At 34.1% G+C, this 24,423-nt stretch overlaps 1 protein-coding gene across 1 annotated transcript in view; it reads right to left on the minus strand.

Moving 5' to 3' along the window:
• The window catches only part of DIAPH3 (diaphanous related formin 3), a 497,180-nt gene that overhangs the window by 153,817 nt on the left and 318,940 nt on the right, over positions 1 to 24,423 (minus strand). The window contains exon 25 of the mRNA XM_082700281.1: positions 6,853 to 6,988. Coding sequence (XP_082556407.1) covers positions 6,853 to 6,988 — 136 coding nt within the window. The remainder of the gene's footprint in view (positions 1 to 6,852; positions 6,989 to 24,423) is intronic.

Consider the following 24,423-nt stretch of genomic DNA (forward strand, 5'->3'; position numbering starts at 1 on the left):
CCTCAAACCTTCCAACACAAAGGAAGAGGGTATCTATAGTTTAAAACCATTGACTATGATGCCAAAGACAGTTGTCCCTCACACTCAAGGTTTCCAGAGAAGATAATTCTCAACCTCCATATATAGGTATAGGGTCTAGTGCTAGTTATTAATCACTAAATTTTATTTTGGTCCCTTTTGTTCTGCACTATGGTTAGATCATCAGTGGTAAAGGCATAATAGCACAATAGTTGAAAAATATGCCCTCTGGTCAGAAAACTTGGCTTCAGTGCTTGCTAAATCTGTGACCACATACAAAGACATTAAGCAATGTTGATAAAAATAGTTTCATAAGTTTTCTGTAAGCATTACACACAATAATGGACATACAGTACCTGGTAAATAACATGTGATCAATAATTGGTGGCAGAAGTGGGTGTTGCTACTATTACTATCCAATAAAAGATAAAGGTAAGAAAAGAATATATCAGAGTGAGTACAGTCTTATTTGTTCTAGTCTTCTAAATAGAGAAAATGATTAAAACCATTGGCCTATTTCTATGGATCAATTTCCAAAAATGCTAGAAAGCTGAAAGCACCATTGAACAAAACTAGAATATACACCATTATGGAAAATAATCTAAGTTTTATGATATCTGCAGAGGACAGGGTAATTGTCAAAGCCTTTATGAAAGCAAATACACACATTAATTGCCTATCTGTTGAGATTGGCAGAGACATTCCCAAGTAGTATTTATGTAATATGCATTTCCTCTAAAATGGAGGCCTAATTGCTTAGTTATTCTAAATTGCAGAATGGAAAACAAAGGAGCTGTTTTGGCCATGTGGGTAAACAACAGATTTCTAAAAGCTAATTATCTCTTTATTTAATAGACTGAAGTTGTACCAAATGAGACATTTAAGTCTAATAAATAATAAACAAATTGTAACCTAAAGACTGAAATATAGGAGCTGCTCATATAGTTTTTATTGCTCCATTAAATAAGCTCTTATTTACTTCCCCCACAAAACATAATTATACAACACTGGGTCCATTTCAAGGCCATTCTGATGTGCTATTTAAAAATTATGTGAATCAACTTACATACTCAGGAAGTCTTAAAGCATAATATTTGAATTCTATTATCAAATGCCCTCTTTGTCTCCATGATTAAGAAACAGAAATGCAGTCTCGAAAAACTTGCACATAATCACATAAAATTGCTATTACTATTTGTCTTACTAGAAATGATTACACATAAGGATAGCTGTGCACTTCAAACAAATAAATGCTAGTTTCTCTGTCACATGTTTAATACTTTGGGTATCTTCTCAATTAAAATAACTCAAATGTAAATACCAACCTCTGAACATGTATTCAAAATTCACATACCAATTAAAAAAAAAGACATCACGAAAATGTAGTTAATATCTTTGCTTGTTTAATGTAATAACAAATCATTCAACAGAAATAACCAAAACTGGATGTGTGAATACTTAAGAAACCTCCAGGCTCATCATTTTTAAAGAAAACAAAAATGAGAAAAATGACCTCTTAAAGCTATAATATGACAATACGAGATTTTGTGCTTTCTTAGTTTTGCTGTGCAAAAGGATTTTCAATGCTTCGTTTTTCTTCTTAGGGAAATTTAGCCCACTAGTCTATTTTTATTTTCATTCTATTAACAAAAGTCACATCCTGAAATGATAGCAATAATAAATAGTAGACTCGAAAATCGTTACCTGCTCTTTCGCCAAGGGCAAGTAATGATTTATGGTGGATAAGAAAGAGCAGGGATTTAATTTACTCTACTACCTCAGGTGGTGATACAAGAATTTGTACATCTGTGAAAAAACACAGTTCTTATTTGCATGGTGAAAATACTCAAGTCATGAAAATATATGGAAGGAAGCTCCCTGTGGGTTTATGTGAACATTTTTCTCTCTCTCTATCATTCAGGGCTGCGTGCCCTACATACAAAAATAAGATAAAACAAAAAGATCCTGGTATAGAGAGGTGACAAAGCACTAATGTAAATTCAACGGTTCACCCTTCTACATTTTTTTTTGAAGATTAGGAAAGCTAGGCTGACAACTTCCACAAAGATTGAAGCAGTACGACATTCTGTACTAAAATAGAACATCCACAAGGAAAAATAAGACAGAGGTTTAGCTCACAGTATTAAAAAATAAACCTTATTAGCGTATATAGTATAAGATAGGAACATGAACCTGGTTATTTTTCCTATCAATTTCTAAGGAGTTTTAGAACCAATATTTTAAATTAGTATGTATTCTTAAATAAATTAGTAGTACTCTTAGTTCTTGAAGACCAAATTTTGTCACCACCACCCTCCACGCCAGCATCTCTGTCTTGTGGTCCCACCTTGTTTTAGTTTAGATAACTGTTTACAATCTGAAATTATCTTTTACATGTGGTTTTCTGGTTGACCCATTAGAATTACAAACTTCATTCCATCAGGGACTGTATTTATTCTTATCTATCAGTGTAATCACAGCATTTAAATACAAAAACTATTTCTTGTTAAATAAAACAAAAGTGACCTATTAAATTTCTTCTCTATACTAATGAAGTGGAAAACCATAGCACTTATACTTTCCATAGTGATACAATATTTTAACTAAAGATAGCATTTGTCAAGTATAGGAAATGCATGAAATCCAGTGTGTCTGTTAAGAGTATCAAAACCTGATATTTTGCATAAGAATATTTTCATAATTAAGCATTAATTAGACATACTACTTTATTGACTTCTATTTCATAAAGCCTCCAAACGTTATGAAAATCATGATTTGACAAAAAGCATATTCTGTATTTAACATGGAAAGGAAAAGATGATTGCATATGTGTACTATTTTTAAATGTAAAAAAGTTATCAACAAATAATAATACATTTAATACGTATATGACTAACTTAGCTATAGTAAGAGACTGACGACACTGTTCTTCTATATTAGCAATCTTATGTTCAAAGGAAAACTAAAAACTATTTGGGAAGTCATCATTTATTAGGGTTTTAGAAGAGATGTTTCCCTTTGGTGAGGATATTATATGTTTAGGTGCTCTGAAATTTGGGATATATCCTTAGATTTTTAAAAATCCATAGGCTATAGAAGAAAAAAAAATTCAAAGCTGATTTCCAAAAATTCCAAATGTTTTTAAAAGTAGCTTCCTACGTGATAGTTCTCTTTCCTATCAAATAAGTTTCTGAGTAAATCTATTAAAATATTCACACATAATATAGAATATCTAAAGATATATTGTGTTAAAGTATTTATTTAATATCATCTATATAAATTAATGTTACCCAGACTATCTTTTGAAGAACACTCTCCTGCAAAATGTCAAAATATTGGGCATATAGGGACCTCAGGATCTTAAGGTTTTGGGGGGAACGTCTATCAAGTGAGAACCCTACACTTATTTGAGACCCAGATCATGCTTGGGAAGATACAGTATAAAAGTTTTATAAGATAATTCAATAGGTCAAATAAGACAAGCTCGAGGATTCACAAAAGATGCAGAGAAACCATTATTTAAAAAATTCATACTGACTATAACGATGAAGGATAGGAAAGTACAGTCCTCTTGGGAACACAAACTGTCACACCCTCTGTAGAAAACAGTATGAGCATCCACAAAAAGTTAAAAATAGAACTACCTTATGATCTGATCAGTAATTGCACTGTTTGGTAATTATTCAAAAAATACAAAAGCACTAATTCAAAGGGATACATACACCCCTGTGTTTATTGCAGCGTATTTCCATAGCTAAACTATGGAAGTTTCCCAAGGGTCTATCGATTGATGAAGGGATAAACAAGAGGGGGTATATATATATATATATATATATATATAATGGAATATTACTCAGCCATAAAATCTTGCCATAGGCAATGACACGGATGGAGCTAGACAGGGTAATGCTAAGTTAAATTTGTCAGAGAAAGAGAATATCTAATAATTTCACTTACATGTGAATTTAAGAAATAACAACAAAAGCGAGCAAAGAGACAGAGAACGAGAGGCAAAACAAGAGACAGACTCCTAACTATAGAAAACAAACTGATGGGCTGCCAGAGAGGAGGAGGGTGAGGGCATGGGTGATGGGGATTAAGGAGTGCACGTTTTGTGATGAGTGGTGGGTGTTGCATAGAACTGTTGAATCACTATATTGTATACCTGAAACTAATATTACACTGTATGTTAACTATATTGGAGGAAAAGAGAACTAATGTTCTCAACACAAAATTACCTATGTGAAACCAATACAAATACCAATTATTAACCATAACTGGTGGGTAAGTATTGGAACAGTTTTGGTAAATTTCAGAAATGGACCCTAGTATATGAATGATTAAGAATTACCATTAAGTAGAGCGAATAGTATTATGAATAACTGAAGCTAGAAAAAAAACTGAAATGATACAAAGCTGCTGTAAAGATAACTTTCTAAATTTAAAGATGAAAAAATCACAAAAGCAAAAATTATAAAACATTTTTATATATAAGGATATAAAAATAGATAGTCAAAGTGAGAAAATATATTTAAAAGGTAAATATTGATGCTCAATGAGCTAATGTGTATAAATCAATAAGAAAAAGACTAAGAACACAATTCACAAAGAATGAAATACAAATGGACTAATAAATACTTAAAAAAAAATGCCCAACTTCATTAGTACTCACAGAAAGGTAAACTAAGATAAAAAAAACATTCTATTTTATTAAATTAACAAAAAGCTTTAAAAATGAGAATATTCAACCAAAGCATGTTCATAAACTAATACGAAAAGTTGGTGAAATTAGAATAATGCCTTTGGAAATCAGTTTGGCAACATGCATCAAAAAGTCTTAAACTATCCTTTTCTAATCCATATCCTAAGAATCACAAATATTTGTCAACCATTTATGCATAAATGTATCACATTGAAAAGATGGCAATAGCTGTGTTCTGTGACCTCATTATGACTAATGAAAATTATATTCAATATGATATATCCAGTGAATGCAATGACACAGGTATTGCAAATTACAAATTAAGAATCACAAAAGTAACAGGAAACATTCAGAAAGTTCAGTGAGATGCCAAACAGCATATTCACTACTATCATACAGCTATTATTGAAAGGTAGAAAATTTTAAAACTGAAAGAAGGATGTGCCAAAATAGTAAAAGGGAGTTTTTGGATAGGAGGATTATGGGTAATGGTCTTTTGATCAACTACTTTTTAGGTGTTTCCTGTAACACAACAGTATTATTTTTAAATGGGAAAAAGAGAATGAACTTGGTTATTCTTAAAAATAAAATTCAAGAGAAGGAAAATGTAAATGAAAATATTATTGAGATGACATTGGATTTAATATTTCGTTAAAAATTTTTGTTTCCTATCAGGTCTTAACTTTCCAGGTTGATAGAACAGAGAATTGCAGAGAGGCTCTATATGACAGACCAGAGGGTCTGGGCAAATCGCACAAAAAATATAGCCCTTGTTCTTGCTGTCAGCTCAACCAGATGACACTTTGGCCAATACTAAATGAATCAGTGTTCAAATATAAGAATGTCTGATAAATTAGGCAGTAGTCAATTATCTTAAAATGATTCCAGAAACATTAAAATCAATGTTAAACCCTTCTGTTCTCCATTTTAGTTAATACTTTAAGATATTTTTGAGAACACTTCATGAATTTCAAGTGTACTCTTTTAAACAAGAAACTGTGCTTAGATGATTTTTTTTTTCCCTCCTGGAAGAAACATGTGTGATACATTAAGGTACTCAGTTTGCTTTATTAAAGATAAAATATGTCTGTAAAAGTAAAAGTAAAAAAGGCAAAAAAGGCATCTCTGTCTACCCCTGGGGAAACTTTAGGTGAATTTGCAGCCCTGAGTTGTAAACTATGGTAATTTAGCAGTGAAGATGATGGATTTTAATTAAAACCTTCTGCAATCCTTAGTGGCTTAGAGGTGGAAGAGGCAGAATTTTGAGGGAATGAAATGTAACTATAATTTGCTTAATTCTTTTGCTTCTAAGTTAGTGGTATCTTCTAGTTTTGAAATATATATATACATACCTTTGTAAAACTGTAATTTTTATATTTTTTTCCAAGAGCTTTTCATTAAATTTCAAAATATATAGAAGTAGAGAAAACAGTATAGTGAACACACCCTTCCCTTCAAGCACCCACCACACAAGCTCAGCAATTCTTATTTATAGCTAATCTTGTTTCATCTGCACACCCGCCTATTTCCCTAGTCATGCTAGACTATTTTGATTGAAATCTCAGACATAATTTTGTTTGTAAAATTTCAGGATAAGTCTCTAAAAGATACTTTATAACATATTCACGACAACAATGTCATGTCTACAGAAAAAAAAAAGTATTCAAATTTTTCAGACTGCCTTTGTCCATACTCGTTCAGATTAGAAATATATGTAGGTTCCATTTATTGCAATTGGTTGGTAAGTCTCTTAAGACTCTTTTATTTATTTATTTATTTTTTTAAAGACTCTTTTAATCAATACATGTCCCTCCATCACTTTTTCCCTCCCTTAGAGTATTTTGTTAAAAAAAAACAAGTTACTTGTCCAGTAGAATTTCCCAGTTTTCTGTAAGTTGTTCTATAACAATTCCATAACAGTGTGAAAATACTGGGACTACAAGAATAGACCAGGGGACCAGTGTCATCTACAACCAATGACCAGTTAGAATAAAAGCACTACTTGTGAGTAAACTAAAGGGGGAAATGTTCTACAGTTTAACTGTACATATAGGTGATCCCACCTTCTTTTTTCACAGTAGTTTAATAAATTGCTAATAACCAGTACAAATAGCAAATCTGATAGTACTCACCAGTCTTCATTTCTAATAAGCGCTTTTTCTTTTGTTGGCGTTCAAGTCTTTCTTTCTCTGCCAATTCTTTGGCTATTTGAGCACGTTTTTCCCTTTCCTCTGCCTCTCTTTTTTTGATGTTCTCCTTTCTTGCTTGCTGTTACAAATAAATTTTGGAAAATGATCAATTTTTCAAATCAGCGATTCCACAAAAATTATTAATCTGTAGAACTGTGATTAAGTATCTTTTAGATAATGGCTATGTCTAATATTAGTAACACGGTCTTTTAAAAGATTAGCACAGGAACCCTTGTTAAATACGGATCTATAAATACAACGTATGTTTGAAGCACCTGCATCTTAGTGGAATCAACTAAGAGAAGGGAGACAGAAACTAAAAATAAAAATCATTTAATTTACAAATCAAAACTGCTTCCTTATATATATTTCCAAAAGAGGGTCTAGCAAATGTATTAGAGCCTTCCATACATCTTCTTCAGGTAAACTACCAAGTACCAGAAAAGTAGTCAAAGAAATGGCAGAAAAGAGTTGAAATTTTGCAATGACTGTTTCATGTTATAGTCCATCACTTAACAATTTCTCTCACATGAAGACAAGTGTCATAGGAGGACTAGAGGAATATTTGGCATTTCAAAGCTAGACCACTAACTTCTTCTCAAAACCAATATGGGAACTATAGGACCCTGAATAGATATGTGGTTTAATTTCTTACTTTCTAAGTTTTGTACAGATCAAGAAACCCCTCTCACCTGGCATTAGTATGAATTAACAGGTAGACAAAGACTTTTCTATGTGCCAACAAACAGGATAGCACATATTATAGCCTCTGATAAAGACTGTGTTCTCAGTACCAAGGGATTCAAATTGACTATCTAACTGTTCATTTATCACTAATAGTATTAAATAGAAAACTATATAACTAAACTTTAACAAGTAGGTGGCTTATGTTATTTTGGGGGAGAACTTTCATTTCTCTACTGTCATAATCTTTGTTTGTGTTAACCCTAGAGAAAGTGCATGGTCTTCATTAGAAATCAAATAGCAAAATTTAATAATGTTGACGAAAATGATGAAAAGTACATGGGGAAAAAAGGAGGAAAAAAAGCCTAGAGTACAGGCCATTCGAATTCATCCATCCACTCAGTAGTAAGTGGTATTCTGAAAAGCACTCGACATGTATGTGTCATATTTGTATATGACAAATATATGCATGGATGTATCTATAGGTCTAAAGCAAGTTTTTATTCTGTGTGATAGGGTGGACCAAGAAGCAAAGATAGATAATAAATAAAAAGAGTTTGAGAAATACTCTACCATGAAAAAAAAAATTGATGTGATAGAATGCTTGGGAAGTTACATTATAGTGAGGCGGTCAGATAAGGCCTCACTCACTGTTTGATTCATGCTGAATCTTCAATGTTAAACAGCTAACTAGGTGACAACCTGGGGCAAGTACAAATGCAAAGGCTGTTGGTGGGTTTGAGAGAAAGATATAAGGCCAGTGTGATGACAGAAGAGGAGGTGAGGAGATACGTCGAAGCCTGATCACTTAGGGTGTGCCAGCCAAGATAGGAAGGTGGCATTTTCTTGGAAAATAACTGGAGATTTTTAAGCAGGAGAGTGCAAGACCAAGCACTCTAAGGTACAAGAAGAACCTTTGTTACAAATGATCTTTCCAAAGATACTTATATTATGAACAGTCTTGGAAGACAGAGATAGGGTCTCACTCTTAAATAAATGGATTTGTTCAGTGACCAGTAGGAAAGCTGGGGCAAAGGTCAAAACATCTTACTACCCTTCAAAAAAGATTGGGTTCCCTAAGTTCAGGATTTCATTCCAGTAATACAAGCCACTGTGCACATAGGTATGAAACCTGGCCACCTTCACACTGCCCTATGGGAATATAGACTCAGGAATCTATACAACCATTGACTCTGGCTAGTGCTATTGCTGTACTAAATCCTTGGACTCCACAGTCTTGTGTTTTTGGCCAACATCCATGAAACGATGGCAGGCTAACAAGCTAAATTCTCCTACTCCTCACCGTTCATGACATACATGAACACTATCACTACTAAGCTAAGAAATGCCAGCAGTCATAATAGATGCTTTCCCATGCAATCCCTCCGATCCTCAAAATGGATTCTGCATTCTCTATCTGGCATAGAATGGTTCAAGAGTTGCTCATTATAATGAATGTAGGAAGAGCCAGGACAGGAAGGCTGCCTATAGGGTATGTGCTTTCTACCACGCAGCTTCAGACATACGGGAGTGTGTGCTCAGCACCAACTCTAAGACAATGGCTGCTATAAAAATCAACACAAAAAAGGTCAGAAAAGGGAGCATTAAAGTAGAAGACAAGTGTGGTTTCAAAGACAAGCATGTATACATGTGTGCGCAGACACACACATGGGTAGCCATGTGTGTATAGGTAAGGGAGACAGGGAAGACTGGATTGTGGTAGAGAAAAGGATAACTATTCAGAAATCAAAACTGTATTTCTTGCTTCAGGGAAATGAGTAAGAGGAAACTACAATAAATAAAAAAAAAATACATTTCATGTAGCTTACCTATTAAACTTATTAAAGTACAAAATTTTCCAGTGTAAATTTTCTACTTTAATGACTGGATGCATTTCAATGAGAACCCTTAATAGACAACCTATTACCAGACATAAATGCCACACCCTTTTAGTATTCCACTGGGCAATAAAAAGTCAAAATTACTTCCTAAGACCTATAAAAATAATGTTTATATTTAAGGAATAAGGTCTGAAGTAGTTCTTAAAGTTATTTTGTTTTATGGAAAATGCACTATTGATTTTCATTTAAAAGCCAATCTCATTTAAAACATATCTTATTCTGACATTATAACTACTAGAGGAATTTTGGCTGGAAAAATACCAACAGACAGCATAGAAATAGGTATTTAGTCTGAAAGTAATATCCCAGTTCAAACAGTAATTGGGAATTTTCTTTCGTTCTAAATGTTGAGAAGCAAAAGTAGCAGAAAACAGAAAAGATGAACAGTTAGAGAACCACATTTTTCTAGACACAATTGCCTCTTGGTTACTTCCATTCTAAACACAAAGCTAGAATGAAAAGTTATGAGCTGTACATGAAGATAGCTATAGGACATTAATTTTTTAATCCTCTCATTTTAATTTTTTATTTTTAGTATAGTTCACACACAAAGTTACATTAGTTTCAAGTGTGCAACTTAAGTGATTTGATGAGTTTATATACATTATGCGATGTTTACCTTATTCTTGACCTGGTTTTCTATTTAGTCAACTGGCAAATAAGTTGAACTGTACCAAGTACTTTCAGTTATGCAGTGCCAAAAAAAACTTCTCTGGGTGCTTGCAGAATGTTCCTGAGATAGCCTGGCAAATGCTCCTGCCTGAAAGATCTCTTGGCAATGACCACAGACAGTTTTAAAACTTCAGCCACATTTTGACTGTTCACTTCGAAGTCATAATAATTTACCTGAGCTCCTAAGGCTCACATGCTTTTTATGGTAATAGGAGACCCTAAAATAGCTCTATAAAAACACATAGTTAATAAATAAGTGTATACAAACAGAGATAAATGTCAAATACGTGTACATACATGTGTGTATTCCAAAAGAAAATGAACGCACAATTATTTCCCATCATAATTTGTGTTCTGCATAATATAATGAGAACGTTGCCACAAGTTTAAATATACATTATAGCATCACACCTTTTTGTCCCAGAGAAACCAAAATGACCCAAAGCCAGTGACTTTCAATAAGCACATGTGCGTGTGTGTGCATGTGTGTGTTTGTAGAATTTAGAATGGTCTGGCAGAACGTAATAAGCTGTGACTATTCTCCTAAACATTATCTTTGAGATTTTTTTTTTTAATTTCATCATCTTTTTTACAAATTTCTATGGCTTTCTTTCTCTACTCAACATATTTCTCGAATTCATTCACATTTTTAGATATAAATAGGATCTCATTTTCACTGCTTATAATATTATTTTATTACTTACTCACCTATCGGTGAGATTTGAACTGCTTTGGGTTTTTGGCTATGATGAACAATGCTGAAAGCAGCAATTTTGCACATGTCTCCCTGTACCTACGTGTAAAAGTTTTTTAATGGTAGATCCTATTAGGTGGTTCTTAAATCTGTTTACAAATTGTTGACAGTTTCTTTAAGTGAAAGAGAACTGAACGTTTTAGAATGTAACACACAAGCAGTAAGGATAAGTATTCTTCGTTGATGCTTTTTGGTTTTGTTCTAAGAAGTGCTGGGTCCCCTTGTAAAATATTATTTGACAGTGTGGATTATGACCAAAGTGGTTTGAAAGCCACTCCTCTCTCAGGTAGGAGTGGAGCTGGGTGATGAATAAAAGGAGAATCCTCTTCCATTTTACTACATGGTGTCAAAATGTTTCCTAAATGGTTGTGCCAACAGATACAGCTACCATCAGCGCATAATCATAGCCTACATACTAACCAAATTGTTATCATCAGTCTTCTATTTGGCAAGCTTATAATAGTATCACATGGTGCTTTTAACTGGTATTTCTATGGTCACTAATTAGCTGAAGTTGCTTCTCACATGTTTATGAAACATTTGTATTTCCTACTCTGTGAAATGCCAATTGTATCTTTTACCCACTTTTCTATTAGGCTTTCATTTTCTTAATTTGTAGTTTCTTAAATATTCTGGATAGTAATCTTTAGTCAGTTAATTTTGTAAGTAGATTTTGGATTTTAACTGTCATACTTCATTTACTTGTGTAGTCCTTTAGTAAACAAAAGTTCTTAAATGTAGTTAAAAATATCTTTTTTCTCTTACTGCTAGCACCTTTTATAACTTATTTAAGAAATCCTTCCCTACTTCAAAGACAAAGAGATTCTTCTATACTTTCTTCTTAAGAATTTAATGATCCTATTCACACTTTAGTAGCTATTTTATCTGGAGTCACTGTTTTTGAATGGTGTGAGGTAAGGAACCTATTTACTTTTTCCTATGGAAAAAGGTTGAACTGTAACTTTCACAACTAACCCACTCTATGCCCACTGATTGGCAAAGTCATCTCTTCTGGATTTGAAGTGGCCATATATGTGCTATTGTTGGTGACTTTTTCAGTCCATCTGGTCCAATATATCCGTTTGCATCAGTAACTCTGTCCAAAATATTATAGCTTATGCCCGATTTTTCTTCCTTAGAATTGTTTTCCCTTTTCTTGAGCCTTTCCTCAGTCACCTATTTTGCAGAGAAAACTTACTAAAGTTTTTGAAAAGGCATATTAGGATTTTGAACAGGATTTTCTCTGACTCTGCAGGTTTTATGTAAATAAAATTGGTATCTTTACAATATGAAGTCTATTTATAAACATAATGTGGCTGTCCATTAACTTGGGCCTTTTTAAAGTCTTTTGAAAAAAAATTATACTTTTTCCGTTTAGGTCTTAGACATTTTATGTTAGATTTAATCTCTGTATTTTCTATCATTCTTTTAAATGGTGTCTTTAAAAAAATTATGATTTCTAATGTTTTGTAACTAATGCACATTTTATATATTCCATTGATAAAAATTTATTTCCAATAATTTTCTTGTGGCTTCCTTTTCATATTATTAATAGACAACCATATAGAATGGTTACTTGGTTATCAAATTTTCTATTTCTTATTTCTTGTTTTATCATACTGTAGGAACTAAATTCCTATTATTAGGCTAAGAAGGCTCTCTCTCTGTCCCTAGTACTCTACTTAGGCGTAGAGGGTTTGACTGGTTTCTTGTTCTTGTTTTAAAATCTGAACAAGGGTTGAATTTTATCAAATGTTTTCCTCAATCTATTTAAAGTCTTAATGCAGTAAATTATATTAATGGATAGTCTAATATTAAACCACACTTTCATTTCTGGGATAAACTCAACTTGGACATGAAGCACTTTCTTTTTGAACATTTGGTCATTGTGCATAGATATCTATATTCTATCAGTTTAGAATAATCATTTCATTAAATTTGGTAGAACTCAACTCTAAGACTTTTTGAGCCAAGTATTTAATTTGTTCAAAGATTCTAAAGAAGTCATCTTATAGGCTTATTCCAGCTTTCTTTTTCTTTTAAAGTGGTTTTAATATGCAGTAGTTTTCCTAGGAACCTACCTATTTCATCAACCTAATTCTATTTTACTTGCCTACAAATTATGCTTGCCTCTTTTTACTATCTTCTGTATCTGTAATTATAATCCTTGTTATATCCTCAATAGCTCCCTTTTCTTGATTAATCTTTTCAGAAATACAAGTAGGGGAGCAGCAAAGGGAGAGGGAAGAGACCCCCCCCCCCGTGAGCAGGGAGCCCCAGGTAGGGCTGGATCCCAGGACCTTGAGATCCTGATCTGAGCCAAAGGCAGATTCTTAACTCACTGAGCCATCCAAGTGCCCCCTAATTGTCTTTTCAAAATAATGACAATTTTGCTTTTCAAAAATTCTCTAAGTCCTTTTTCCTTTATTCCTTTGTTTCCTTATTTTTTCCTAGGATTATACAATTCCTTTTTAACTTCTGAGGTCAGATGCTTACTTTATTTTTTTTTTTCCCAGTCATTCCAATCTTTTAACATAAGCACTTAAGGTACAATTTTTTTTATACCACTATCACTGCATTCCATAAATCATAGAGTATTCTCACTATTGTTCAGGACTAATTTTTCTCTATGATTTCTTCCTTAACATGAGCTATTTCATGTAATTTCAGAATTTTCAAGACAGAGGTTTTAAAATTTCATCCTTTTTCCAATTTGATTGCTAATTGCATATTATAGTAGTTAATGAAGAAAGCTGCAGCATAGAAATCTATCAAGATTTTATTCATGGTCTCTAGTACATGATTACTTAGGTAAAGCGCCACTTATGACTGAGAAGTGTACTCCTAATTGTAGAGTTGGGTTCTCTCTATATTAATAAAATCAACTCTATTAATTGAATTGTTTAAATCTCCCATATCTTTAATGCTATATCAACTAGAGAGCTTTGTTGAAGTTTCCCCCAATATAATGCCAAATCTGTCAAGTCTCTAGAAATTAAAAATTTTTACATGTCTCTTTTGGTGCTATGTTATTATGCTCATGCCAATTTTTGAATTGTATCTTTCTGATGAATTAAGCTTTCTATCATGAAGTAACATTCCCTTATCTTAAGTCTATTTTGTCTGTTATCAACATAGTTTCCCTTTTTCTTTTGACTAATATTGTATTCATTAGCTGTTCTTTCAAACTTCTCTGCATACCTGGGTTATAGGTAGGTCTCAAACAGCATAAGGCTAGGTTTTGTTTATCCAATATTAGTCTTCTAAAAATTTTATTGTGGTTTATAAAATATTTATTTCTACCACTTTATTTTAATCCTTCTATTGGTTCTTCTTTATGCATCTTATTAATTTTCTTTGTATGTCTTTCTTGGTCAATTTCTCCTCCTGTGATTTGGAATGTATACTGGATACATCTATCCTTTTACTGGTTATCCTTATAATTCTATCACACAAATTAATTTAACAAGACCTAAAAGTTCACTGATAGCTTTATCTCCCTTCTTCTCCTTTGAACAATACAAAAAAGATTAAACACCTGAACTCCAAATACCTTGTTCAACTTATTTCACAATTCTGTCCAGGAGTTAAGCTCTGAACCCCCTTTTCTACAAAACAAGTTAGACACTGTTTTATTGTATACTTTCTTTATATTTAGTTTCATAGTAGATATGAAATTTGTCTCTCAATTCTTTCTTTCTGAAGAAAAAAAAATGTTGTCTCTTTAAATATATTCTTTAAAGTAGGGGTCAGCAAAATATACTTGCGAGTTGGCCAGCAGTTTCTAGAAATACCTGAATTGGACATAGCCACACTCTGTCACTTACATACCACTTACAATGGCTTTTATACTGCTACTGCAGAGCTGAGTAATTTTTAACATCTGGTTTGCAAGTATTTATTACCTGGCCCATTAAACGGTTAGCCAATCCCTGCTTTGGGAGCTCCTTTAACAGAGAGTTGTTCATGAAAAACAACCCTTTGCCCTTAAAGATTTCCCCAACTTTCTCACAAGACAGCCATGTTTGAAAATAGCTTGTATTGTAGTGGGAGTGATCTTTGAGTCTATACTATATTGTGAGAAAATTCTCATAAGTAGGTTTTTATAAAAGACTGATCAACACATAGATCTTTATTTCTTAAATTTAAAATTTAAAAAATCTATGTGTGTATCACCTCCTTCCAAAAAGCTTAGTGGTCTATATTCCAAACATACTTTTTCTTGTCAAAAATATTTGTCTTAGGGGCTCCTGGGTGGCTCAGTGGGTTTAGCTGCTGCCTTCGGCTCAGGTCATGATCTCAAGGTCCTGGGATAGAGTCCCGCATTGGGTTTTCTGCTCAGCAGGGAGCCTGCTTCCCTCTCTCTCTCTCTGCCTGCCTCTCTGCCTACTTGTGATCTCTCTCTCTCAAATAAATAAATAAAATCTTAAAAAAATATATATTTGTCTTATTTTATAAGAGAAAAATCATAGTATAAAAATGAGAATACAAAACACAAGTGGACTTCCACAGATGCTTTTTAATCATACTGCAACTCCATTTCTGACTCTTAGCCCATTTAAACAATTTTGTCTACCCAACTCAACATTTTCAACATATGATAATATTCTACATATATTGTTAACTTTGAAAATGACTGTAGAGCTTATTATATGAAAAAACATTGAAAAGTTTATAAATGTCTTCTTGTTCAGAGTTATATTTCTTTCAACATTAATGAATATTTAAACTATGCAAACCAGCGATCTCTTCAGTTTTCACTAAACTCAAAAAGGTTTTTTTCTTACTTAAGTATTTAATTTTTATCTCAGATCCCTAAAATAAGATTAGACAAACTGAATTTAAATCTGCATGCTTTCCAGAGGGATGGGTATCGGGTACTATGAAAACACAGGCTAATTCTCTGAGTAAACAACACGCAAAAGTCCAACACATTCCCATTAAATGCTTTTTTAGAAGTTTACTCAATTTTGAGAAGACTCAATGTCAAATATATTAAATGACTGCTTTCTAGAAATTCCCCATGACCACATTTTCAGGAAGAAATGGGAAATATTTTAACTAAGAAAACCTTAAATATGTATTCCTGTACATATTCCTATACTGAAACACAGAAAAATCATTTTTCTTATAATTAACACCAGTCACAACAGTCTTTAAGAATATAAAACCTATGTGAGCTATTTGCCCATTTTCCGCTAAGATTTCTTTTGTAACTAAATACAAAATTTCCCCTACAGACAAAAAAAAAATTTTAAAAACCCAGAAACAATGGACAATAACTACCTTGTAGAAAATGAGTTATTCTTAGAAATCCCTATTTCCAACAGTATAAGTAGATGCTTTAGAGAGGAATCTAGAATGACAGTAAAAATTTAATTACACTCTCTGATATTACCAAATTCAATGAAAAAATGCTGTCAATGAGAATAGGAAAGCATCAAATACTATAATCTGGCACAAACATTTCATCATCTTAACATTCAATATAAGGTAATACTGGTTGAACTTTTCATGTCCATGAAACTTAGGAAAATCAGAAACTATCCTTTGAGAATGTCCCCAAGAATGTGCAGGTGCTGATGACTAAACTATTTCAGCTTTAAGGTGCTGTTTTTGGTAAAATCAGTTTCAGATGAAACAGCAAATTACCTATAAGCCTATCAGAGACTTAATATTATTGAACCTATATAATTACGCAATGAGTTTTTTGGTGATTTTGTCACACATTTTGCAACATTCTCAAATACATGAGATAGTTCAACCTTTTCTACAACTTCTCTAATAGAAGAAGTATGGAATATTCACAATTATAGCTTCCCAAAGTATAACTGGATTTTCCATTAAATGTGTTTTCTTCATTTGTGCTCTGAACTAGTATAAAAATACTGTTTTCCCACAATCGTGAGGCTTGAAGAAAGGCACAGCTAGGCACAAGAAGGTAGTCATGAAGTGTAGTGCTTAAAGGGAGGCTTAGCAATAGGGTAGTTTTGTTTGTTTTTGAGCTACTGCTAATTACCTCTTCAAGGAAAACACCCAGCTAAAGGCCTACAATTTTCATGTAAACCTGGAAATGTTTAAGACATAACATTAAAAGTAGGCTTAAGTAAACGTAGACCAGTATATCTGATGTATAAAGAGGATGCCATTTTATTCATTTTTGTTTGTAGTCTCCAACTTTAATGTTGTCTTTTCAACTACATGGATTAATATATTTATTATTATGTATTAGTTTATTTATTTTCCCTCCACTGCCTATCAACAGTTGACCTTACCATTTTATTAGAACAATCTAGTCTTTACCTTTTGCTATTATTATTTCAGTGAACAAAATATTTAAAAAGTAAAAGGAAAGTACAAATTACCAGTTATTTAATCATATAGAACCTGTCATCAGATGTACTTATAACCCCACTGAGTAAGGCATAGTAAGAATAAATTCTATCAGTAAAGAGAAAATTTAAGTCGATTAGTCTAGCTGCATTTCACTGTGAAAAGTCTAAAAAGTAAAGACTAGAAGAACCTATCAGAATTATTTTCAAGGTTGTAAACCCCAAATATTCAGCACTGGAATAGGTCTAATTCCTTAAAAAATCAGATGATAAAGGATATAAAGAAAACATCCTACAGCTAAAATATTTGTTTTGTTCTAGGTTTGGAGCTTTATACCTCCCAGTATGATCTCAGAAAACAATACTGCCACTAGAGACATTTTTTTATGCTGTAAACTCACAAAAACAAGCAAGGAGAGAAGATATTTCTCATAATAATTACACAAGTGGGCTCAACATGGGACTTTTATATGCTTTTCATTGGTCTGATAACACCATGAGTCAATCTATGAGATTTAAGGAGCATACAGGGAAAAGCGTAGTGCTTTGAAGTTCCTATTGGTCAGCTAGTTAGTCCATGCAATGGTCATCAGGAATGACATTTAAAGTTGACAAGCATCAAATTTGTGTGACTTAAATAATCAGTTTTGTTCTGGTTGTCCTCTTTACCAAGAAAATTTTATACTAAACATATCCCCTCATTGGATGAGTTCTTTTTTGTTTGGCAAATCACTACTTGAGTCTCAGTATTCAGTAGAAGACCAAATTGTATTTGATCAATCCATGCAGCAAGATTAAATGAGTTATAACTGATTTTATATTTGTTCACTACACAGTGTATTTCAACTGCATGAACCAAAAATTAACTTAAAGTCCTCAAGTAGCATGAATGATGGATCTTTAACAGGATGAAACATAACTTGAACAAAATTGTAGAAATCATCTAAACACAGAACTATTGATGAAAAACAGCTATTTATTTAGTTCAAAGTGTCTATGTGGAAACATAAAATAAAAAGGGGACACAATACTTAAAATATTGATCCTGTTATAATGCCATGGTGAAGGTAAAAATTACTTCTATTCTTTGGGGATAGCTAACTTGTTTTGAGGGTGCATGTACATTATGTGATTTGATCTTCAATATGGAACATCCCCAAGGAATACATGGTGTTATTAAAAGAAAACAGGCTCAGTAAGGTTAAGTAACTTGCCCATGGTTCTAATACCCCACGTGCTCTGATGCCAGAGCCCGCACTCTCAGCCATGGCCATCTTCCCCAAAATAAGGCAGATGGTAAAATACCACTGTCAAAATTAAGCAGCCAGGGTTAGGCTTCCCGTAGGCCAAGTTCATAAATCACTTTAGATCTGAAGAAATGAGAGTGAATTCTTCCTCTGTGATGGTCATTACACAATTCAGCCATTACATAGTTCTATGCAGGGAAGGACGTTTAGGGGGAAACTGTTTCGACTTTAGGGACCAAAAAAACTGAATGTTCAGCACTTACACCCAAACCCAGTGCATGAAAAAGAAAATATCTAACAGAGGCTACCCCACTTTTTATGTATGCATTAGTAATCGCTTTTAAGGCAGGATTGTTTTTCTCATTCTCAAAATCTTAACCTGAAAGTGGGGTACCCAGATATGCAGGGTCTGAGAAAAAGACAAAGAAGGATGTCCATTGATCTTTTTTGCTACTTTACAATCCCTATAGAAATGTTCATGTGAGCAGAAAAGGAACTGCATGAAGCAAAAAAAAAAAAAAAAGTCTGACTTCTTTAAGTGTAATCACACCAATTCTGTATGGGAATATATGAAATAGTAAACTTAGGTGGTCATCACAGTGCTTACATATGTCTAATTAAAACAGAAAATTGACAGAAAGAGATCTGCAAATAAAGAGATCACACTGGTGGCTGTCAGAGGGGAGAGGGCTGGGAGCACAGGCAAAATGGGTGAAGGGGAGTGGGAGATACAGGCTTCCAGTTATGGAATGAACAAATCATGGGGATGAAAAATACAGTATCAAGAATATAGTCAATGAGGCTGTGTCATGACAGATGGTAGCTACACTTGTGATAAGTATAATAGCATAACATATAGAGATGTTGAATCATTACATTGTACACATGAATCAATGGAATATTGTGTATCAATTATAGTTCAAATACACAGAAAAATGACATATTCTTAAGTACAATTTGGTAGGAAAATTGTTTTCAAACATGTTATCTATAAGGGAACAAATAACAAAGGAGAGCCAAGAGGGGAAGCATTCAGAAGTATTTCTCTAGGATGAGGTCGTTAAGCAAAATAAACAGGGTGTCAGTAGAAATTTGTTTAAGGAGTTAAGAGTGTTGTTGCACTGTGCTAATAATTCTGGCTAAAGAAAGAGAATAGCAAAAGAATTTTCAGTGATGGAAAAGGAAAGCATCACCAAGATAAGAAACAAAAATGTTAAAGAAGACACCACAAGCTTCAGGTATGAGCAAAGGCACTTTGAGCAAAGTTCTCTAATATAAATATTAGTGAGAAGTGGGGCCAAGACAAACATTATGCTTCAAGGCCATAGGGCCCAACAAGACACATGAAAATTAGGTCTAAATGTAAAGAATCAAGGTGAACATGCTAGAGCTGTTAGGTAGGATGGGGGAGGGATGGAGGGTCCTAGTAAGGCCAATGAGAATTCCATTATGGGCTCAATTCATCCCATAGAAGCCCACACCTCTGTGAGTAATGGGTACATTGGTAATTGTATGTAACAATGAGTCTAAAACCAATTACAAGTGGAAAATGATGATTATCGTTGCACAACACTACACAACAGAAGGCATGAACTTCACCCGATGAAGCCTGATGCCTGGGAGGACACCAACATACTCAGCCTACAGTGTGGGGTCAAGTATTCCCACCTAGTATCTCCAATTTGAATTCTATAGGTTCCCATGAGTCCTATAGGTAACAACAATCTATTACAGGAAGATGCTGACTCTCTACCCCTAACCCCTAACCTTAACCCTCATCCCCAGCCTAGGGGTACATTAATAGTCCTCTAATTTTAAATAGAACCAGACCAACAAAGTTTCTGTACCATGAACCCATCAATGTAGACAGAAAGTTATTCTATTAAGGAATGAGGATATAAAGTAGGTCTTGTGCTGATTCCCTCTAGTAAATTACCAAAAAAGCCCTTAAAAATCACATTTTAACAATTCTTCCAAACTCTCTGAGCAATAGTCTACTTGGAAATATTTTCTTTTTTTTTTTTTTTTTTAAATTTATTTGTTTGACAGATAGAGATCACAGGTAGGCAGAGAGAGAGAGAGGAGGAAACAGGCTCCTTGCTGAGCAGAGAGCCTGATGTGGGGCTCGATCCCAGGACCCTGGGACCATGACCTGAGCCGAAGGCAGAGGCTTTAACCCACTGAGCCACCCAGGCGCCCGGAAATATTTTCTAAAGTACAGGCATTAGAGTCGGGCAGGCTTCCATTCAAATCCTAGCCCCTACCAATTCTGGAGCCTTCTGAAAAGACACTCAAATTCTTTACCACCAGCCTCCCCAGCCCCCCCAGCCCCCATTACTGCGAGTGACACTCTGTACCTCACAAGAACACTGGGGAGACAAAGTTGGATGATGTAGATAAAGCATCTAGCATGGATTCTAGCACGAAACAGGCACTCAATTACTGGCAGTTGTTTTTGGGTTTGTCTTGTTGAAGACAGTAATAAAAATAAAGCTAAATAAAATGATAATGGAAACTTATTCCTTATTTCTTGGAAATTGATGAGTAGTTCTAAATAGAAACCATCTACCTAGAGTAGATTGTTAACACAACAACAAATTAATTGCTGGATGAGAATCTCCAACTAGAAAAGAGGTGAGGTAAGCTGCGGTCACAATGAGCAGGGCTCCTCAGAGGAAGCTACATGATAGTGGAACTTTTGCCTCTTGGTCTACATTGCTTGAGGCATCAGTCTAGAACAGATGTTCCTTCTTTAGCTATTGTGTAGGAACTTTCAGAAAGGAAAGGAAAACAATAAATATATAAAAGAACATGAACAGCTAAATATAAACAATGTAGTTAAAAGATCTTAGTAACACTGGTAAGAGATTACATGAGTTGGTGAAAGGTATCGCAAAGAGCTTTAAATAAAAATGACCCAGACTTTAATTGTTTAAGAGTAAATTCTGGGGCAATTCTAAAATATAAATATTTTTGAATAAATCATTCACAAAATTATTCACAAACCAATCACTATTAAAAATAAATTTGGAAAAAAATAAAAGAGGTCACATTTTTTATTTTGGGGAGGTATTAAGTTTCAGGTTAGTTCTTTTAGTCATTGAAATGTAATTCCCATGTTTAATAGGAATTGATAGAGTTCAGCATCTATGGGATAGACTGGTACAAGACTCCCTGGGTTAGCCCCTCAGCTCTATCAGTTGCTGGCAAGTCACAACGTCTATAAGCCTTAGTTTTTTTATCTGTAAAATGAGAATAATACCAATATGGATATCACATCTAGTAATTGTTAGGGTTAAATGAATGAATAGGGCACCTGGCACTTGGCTAGCATTATATGTATTAGCTATCAAAGCCTGGCCCCCACCCACCAAGATTAGACTCTTGCTCAACAAATTTACCCATCTGCTGAGTAATAGATAAATGCCATGAATTACAACAGAGAAACAAGGTAAGCAAGATAGACACACATCTAACTAGATGAAGCGAAGTCTGAGCAGAGAGCAGAAGGGTGAGTATAGTAACTCTGCCAGGCAAAATATGGACAGAATGCTCCAGGCATAGGAAACCATAAATAGAATGATCTGAACTTGGGAGAAAACATTCCATGGAAAACTGCCATAGTTGGTGGGAGGGGCGGGGGTTAGGTATGGAATGAGGACAGTGGCTCCAGCTCCATGTACGTAATACAAAATGGACCTCCACCTTATTGGTAAGATTTGCTCATTCATGGCCAGGAGTATTCCTAAATACCAGTGGATGAAGTAACAATATAAATGTATCTTACCAGTATTTTCTTAAAAAGGAAATTTATTTTCTTGCTTATTGTATTGATATGCCTTTCCAGAACAGACCTAACACATTAAAGTACTACATCTGTTGCTAAAATTTGCACACTGATTCAGTGAAGTTAACTGGATTTTCAAAGCTGAATAGTGTGGAATTAAATAGCAACATAAGGGATCAGGAGAATTTGAGAAAACAAACCATTTGTCAAAAATTTTTGCCAATATTGACACTGTCATCTTTTTAAACATACACTGTCTAAAATTCAAGCAGTATAACTATATTTACCACAAAGGAGGAAACAATAAAATGTGTGTGCCAAATTCACCACCTTGATATAACCACTTCCTTCCAGTCTTTTTGTATTTTTACGCAAAAGAAACTTTCCTCTCCAAATTATTCATTTAAATAAAATATTTAAGCGCTGGGTGGCTCAGTTGGTTAAGCAACTGCTTTCAGCTCAAGTCATGATCCCAGGGTCTTGGGATCGAGCCCTGTGTCAGGCTCCTTACTCAGCAGGGAGCCTGCTTCTCCCTCTCCCTACTACTCCACAGGCTTGTGCTCTCTGTCAAATAAGTAAATAAAATTTAAAAAATAAAATAAAACATATTTTTATATTTATATCTAATGAGGTTAATTCAGTACAATGCGCATATGTGTGTGTGACAGCATCTACTTCTAGGAACCATGTGAACTCTGAAATAAAGTGTTGTTCTTACTTTATTACCCTCCTCTTTTGAATGGTTCTCCACTCAACTCAACACTTTCACTCTCTGCCTATCACTTAGTAACACAATGACCAAGTTACCCCCAGAATGCCCAAAGCCCTTTAATCCTGCCAGATCTTAGAAAAATTTGAAATTAGACTTGATTCAAATGCCAATCTAAATGTTTAAACCCTTTGTTTCATTAGAAAACCCTTTGTATGCCAGTGATCTTATCTGTAAAACAATATAAGCTATAAAACATAAGAAGGAACACTACATAACATTTAACTGTACAGGCTTTTGGAGGAAGCCTGTACAGGGTGAGTTCAAATCCTTATTCTACCATTTTATAGCTACATGACATTAAGCCAGATATGTTCCATCTCTGTGACACAGAGGGATGGTAACAGTGAAAGGTGGACAACTTTTATGAAGATTGACTGAGATAACATACATAAGGCATTTGGAAGAATATCTGGTTCACAGAACACTCAATATATGATAGATTTTATTATTCCATATATCTATTTTATACTTTTATGCATAATTGTGTCCAGGGGTCCCTAAGACCACCCTCTGGTTTGATAATTTGTTGGAAGGACTCAGAAACTAAAAAGCCCTTGTACTCATGGTTACAGTTTATTACAGTGAAAGGGCACAGATTAAAATCACAATTGACTTCTCCCAGAGGAGTTACATTATTCTAGCAATGACATGTGACAATGCATAGGAAGTACAACCAAGAAAGGGAATTCTCCCATGTCTTGGCATCAAGAGTTTTTATTGGGAAGGTCAGTCATGTAGGCATGGACTTTCTTTCTTTCATTTCTTTATTTTTTTTTAAGATTTTATTTATTTATTTGACAGAGAGAGACACAGCAAGAGAGTGGGAGTGGGAGAGGGAGAAGCAGGCTTCCCGCCAAGGAGGGAGCCTGATGTGGAGCTCGATCCCAGGACCCTGGGATCATGACCTGAGAAGAAGGCAGATGCGTAATGACTAAGCAACCCAGGAGTCCCCATAAAACACATTTCTAGCAAAAACTATCTATAGGCTGGTCCAAGGCCCCAGGCTAATATCCAAGATCTATAAAGAACTCTTCAAACTCAACACACACAAAACAGATAATCACATCAAAAAATGGGCAGAAGACATGAACAGACACTTCTCCAAAGAAGACATATAAATGGCTAACAGTCACAGGAAAAAATGTTCATCATCATTAGCCATCAGGGAGATTCAAATCAAAACCACACTTATAACTTATACCAGTTAGAATGGCCAAAATTAACAAGACAGTAAACAACATGTGTTGGAGAGGATGTGGAGAAAGGGAAACCCTCTTAAATTGTTGGTGGGAATTCAAGTTGGTGCAGCCACTTTGGAAATCAGTATGGAAATTCCTTAAGAAATTAAAAATAGAGCTTCCCATT

This window comes from Mustela nivalis (assembly GCF_964662115.1).
Source record: "Mustela nivalis genome assembly, chromosome: 15".
NCBI lineage: Eukaryota > Metazoa > Chordata > Mammalia > Carnivora > Mustelidae > Mustela > Mustela nivalis.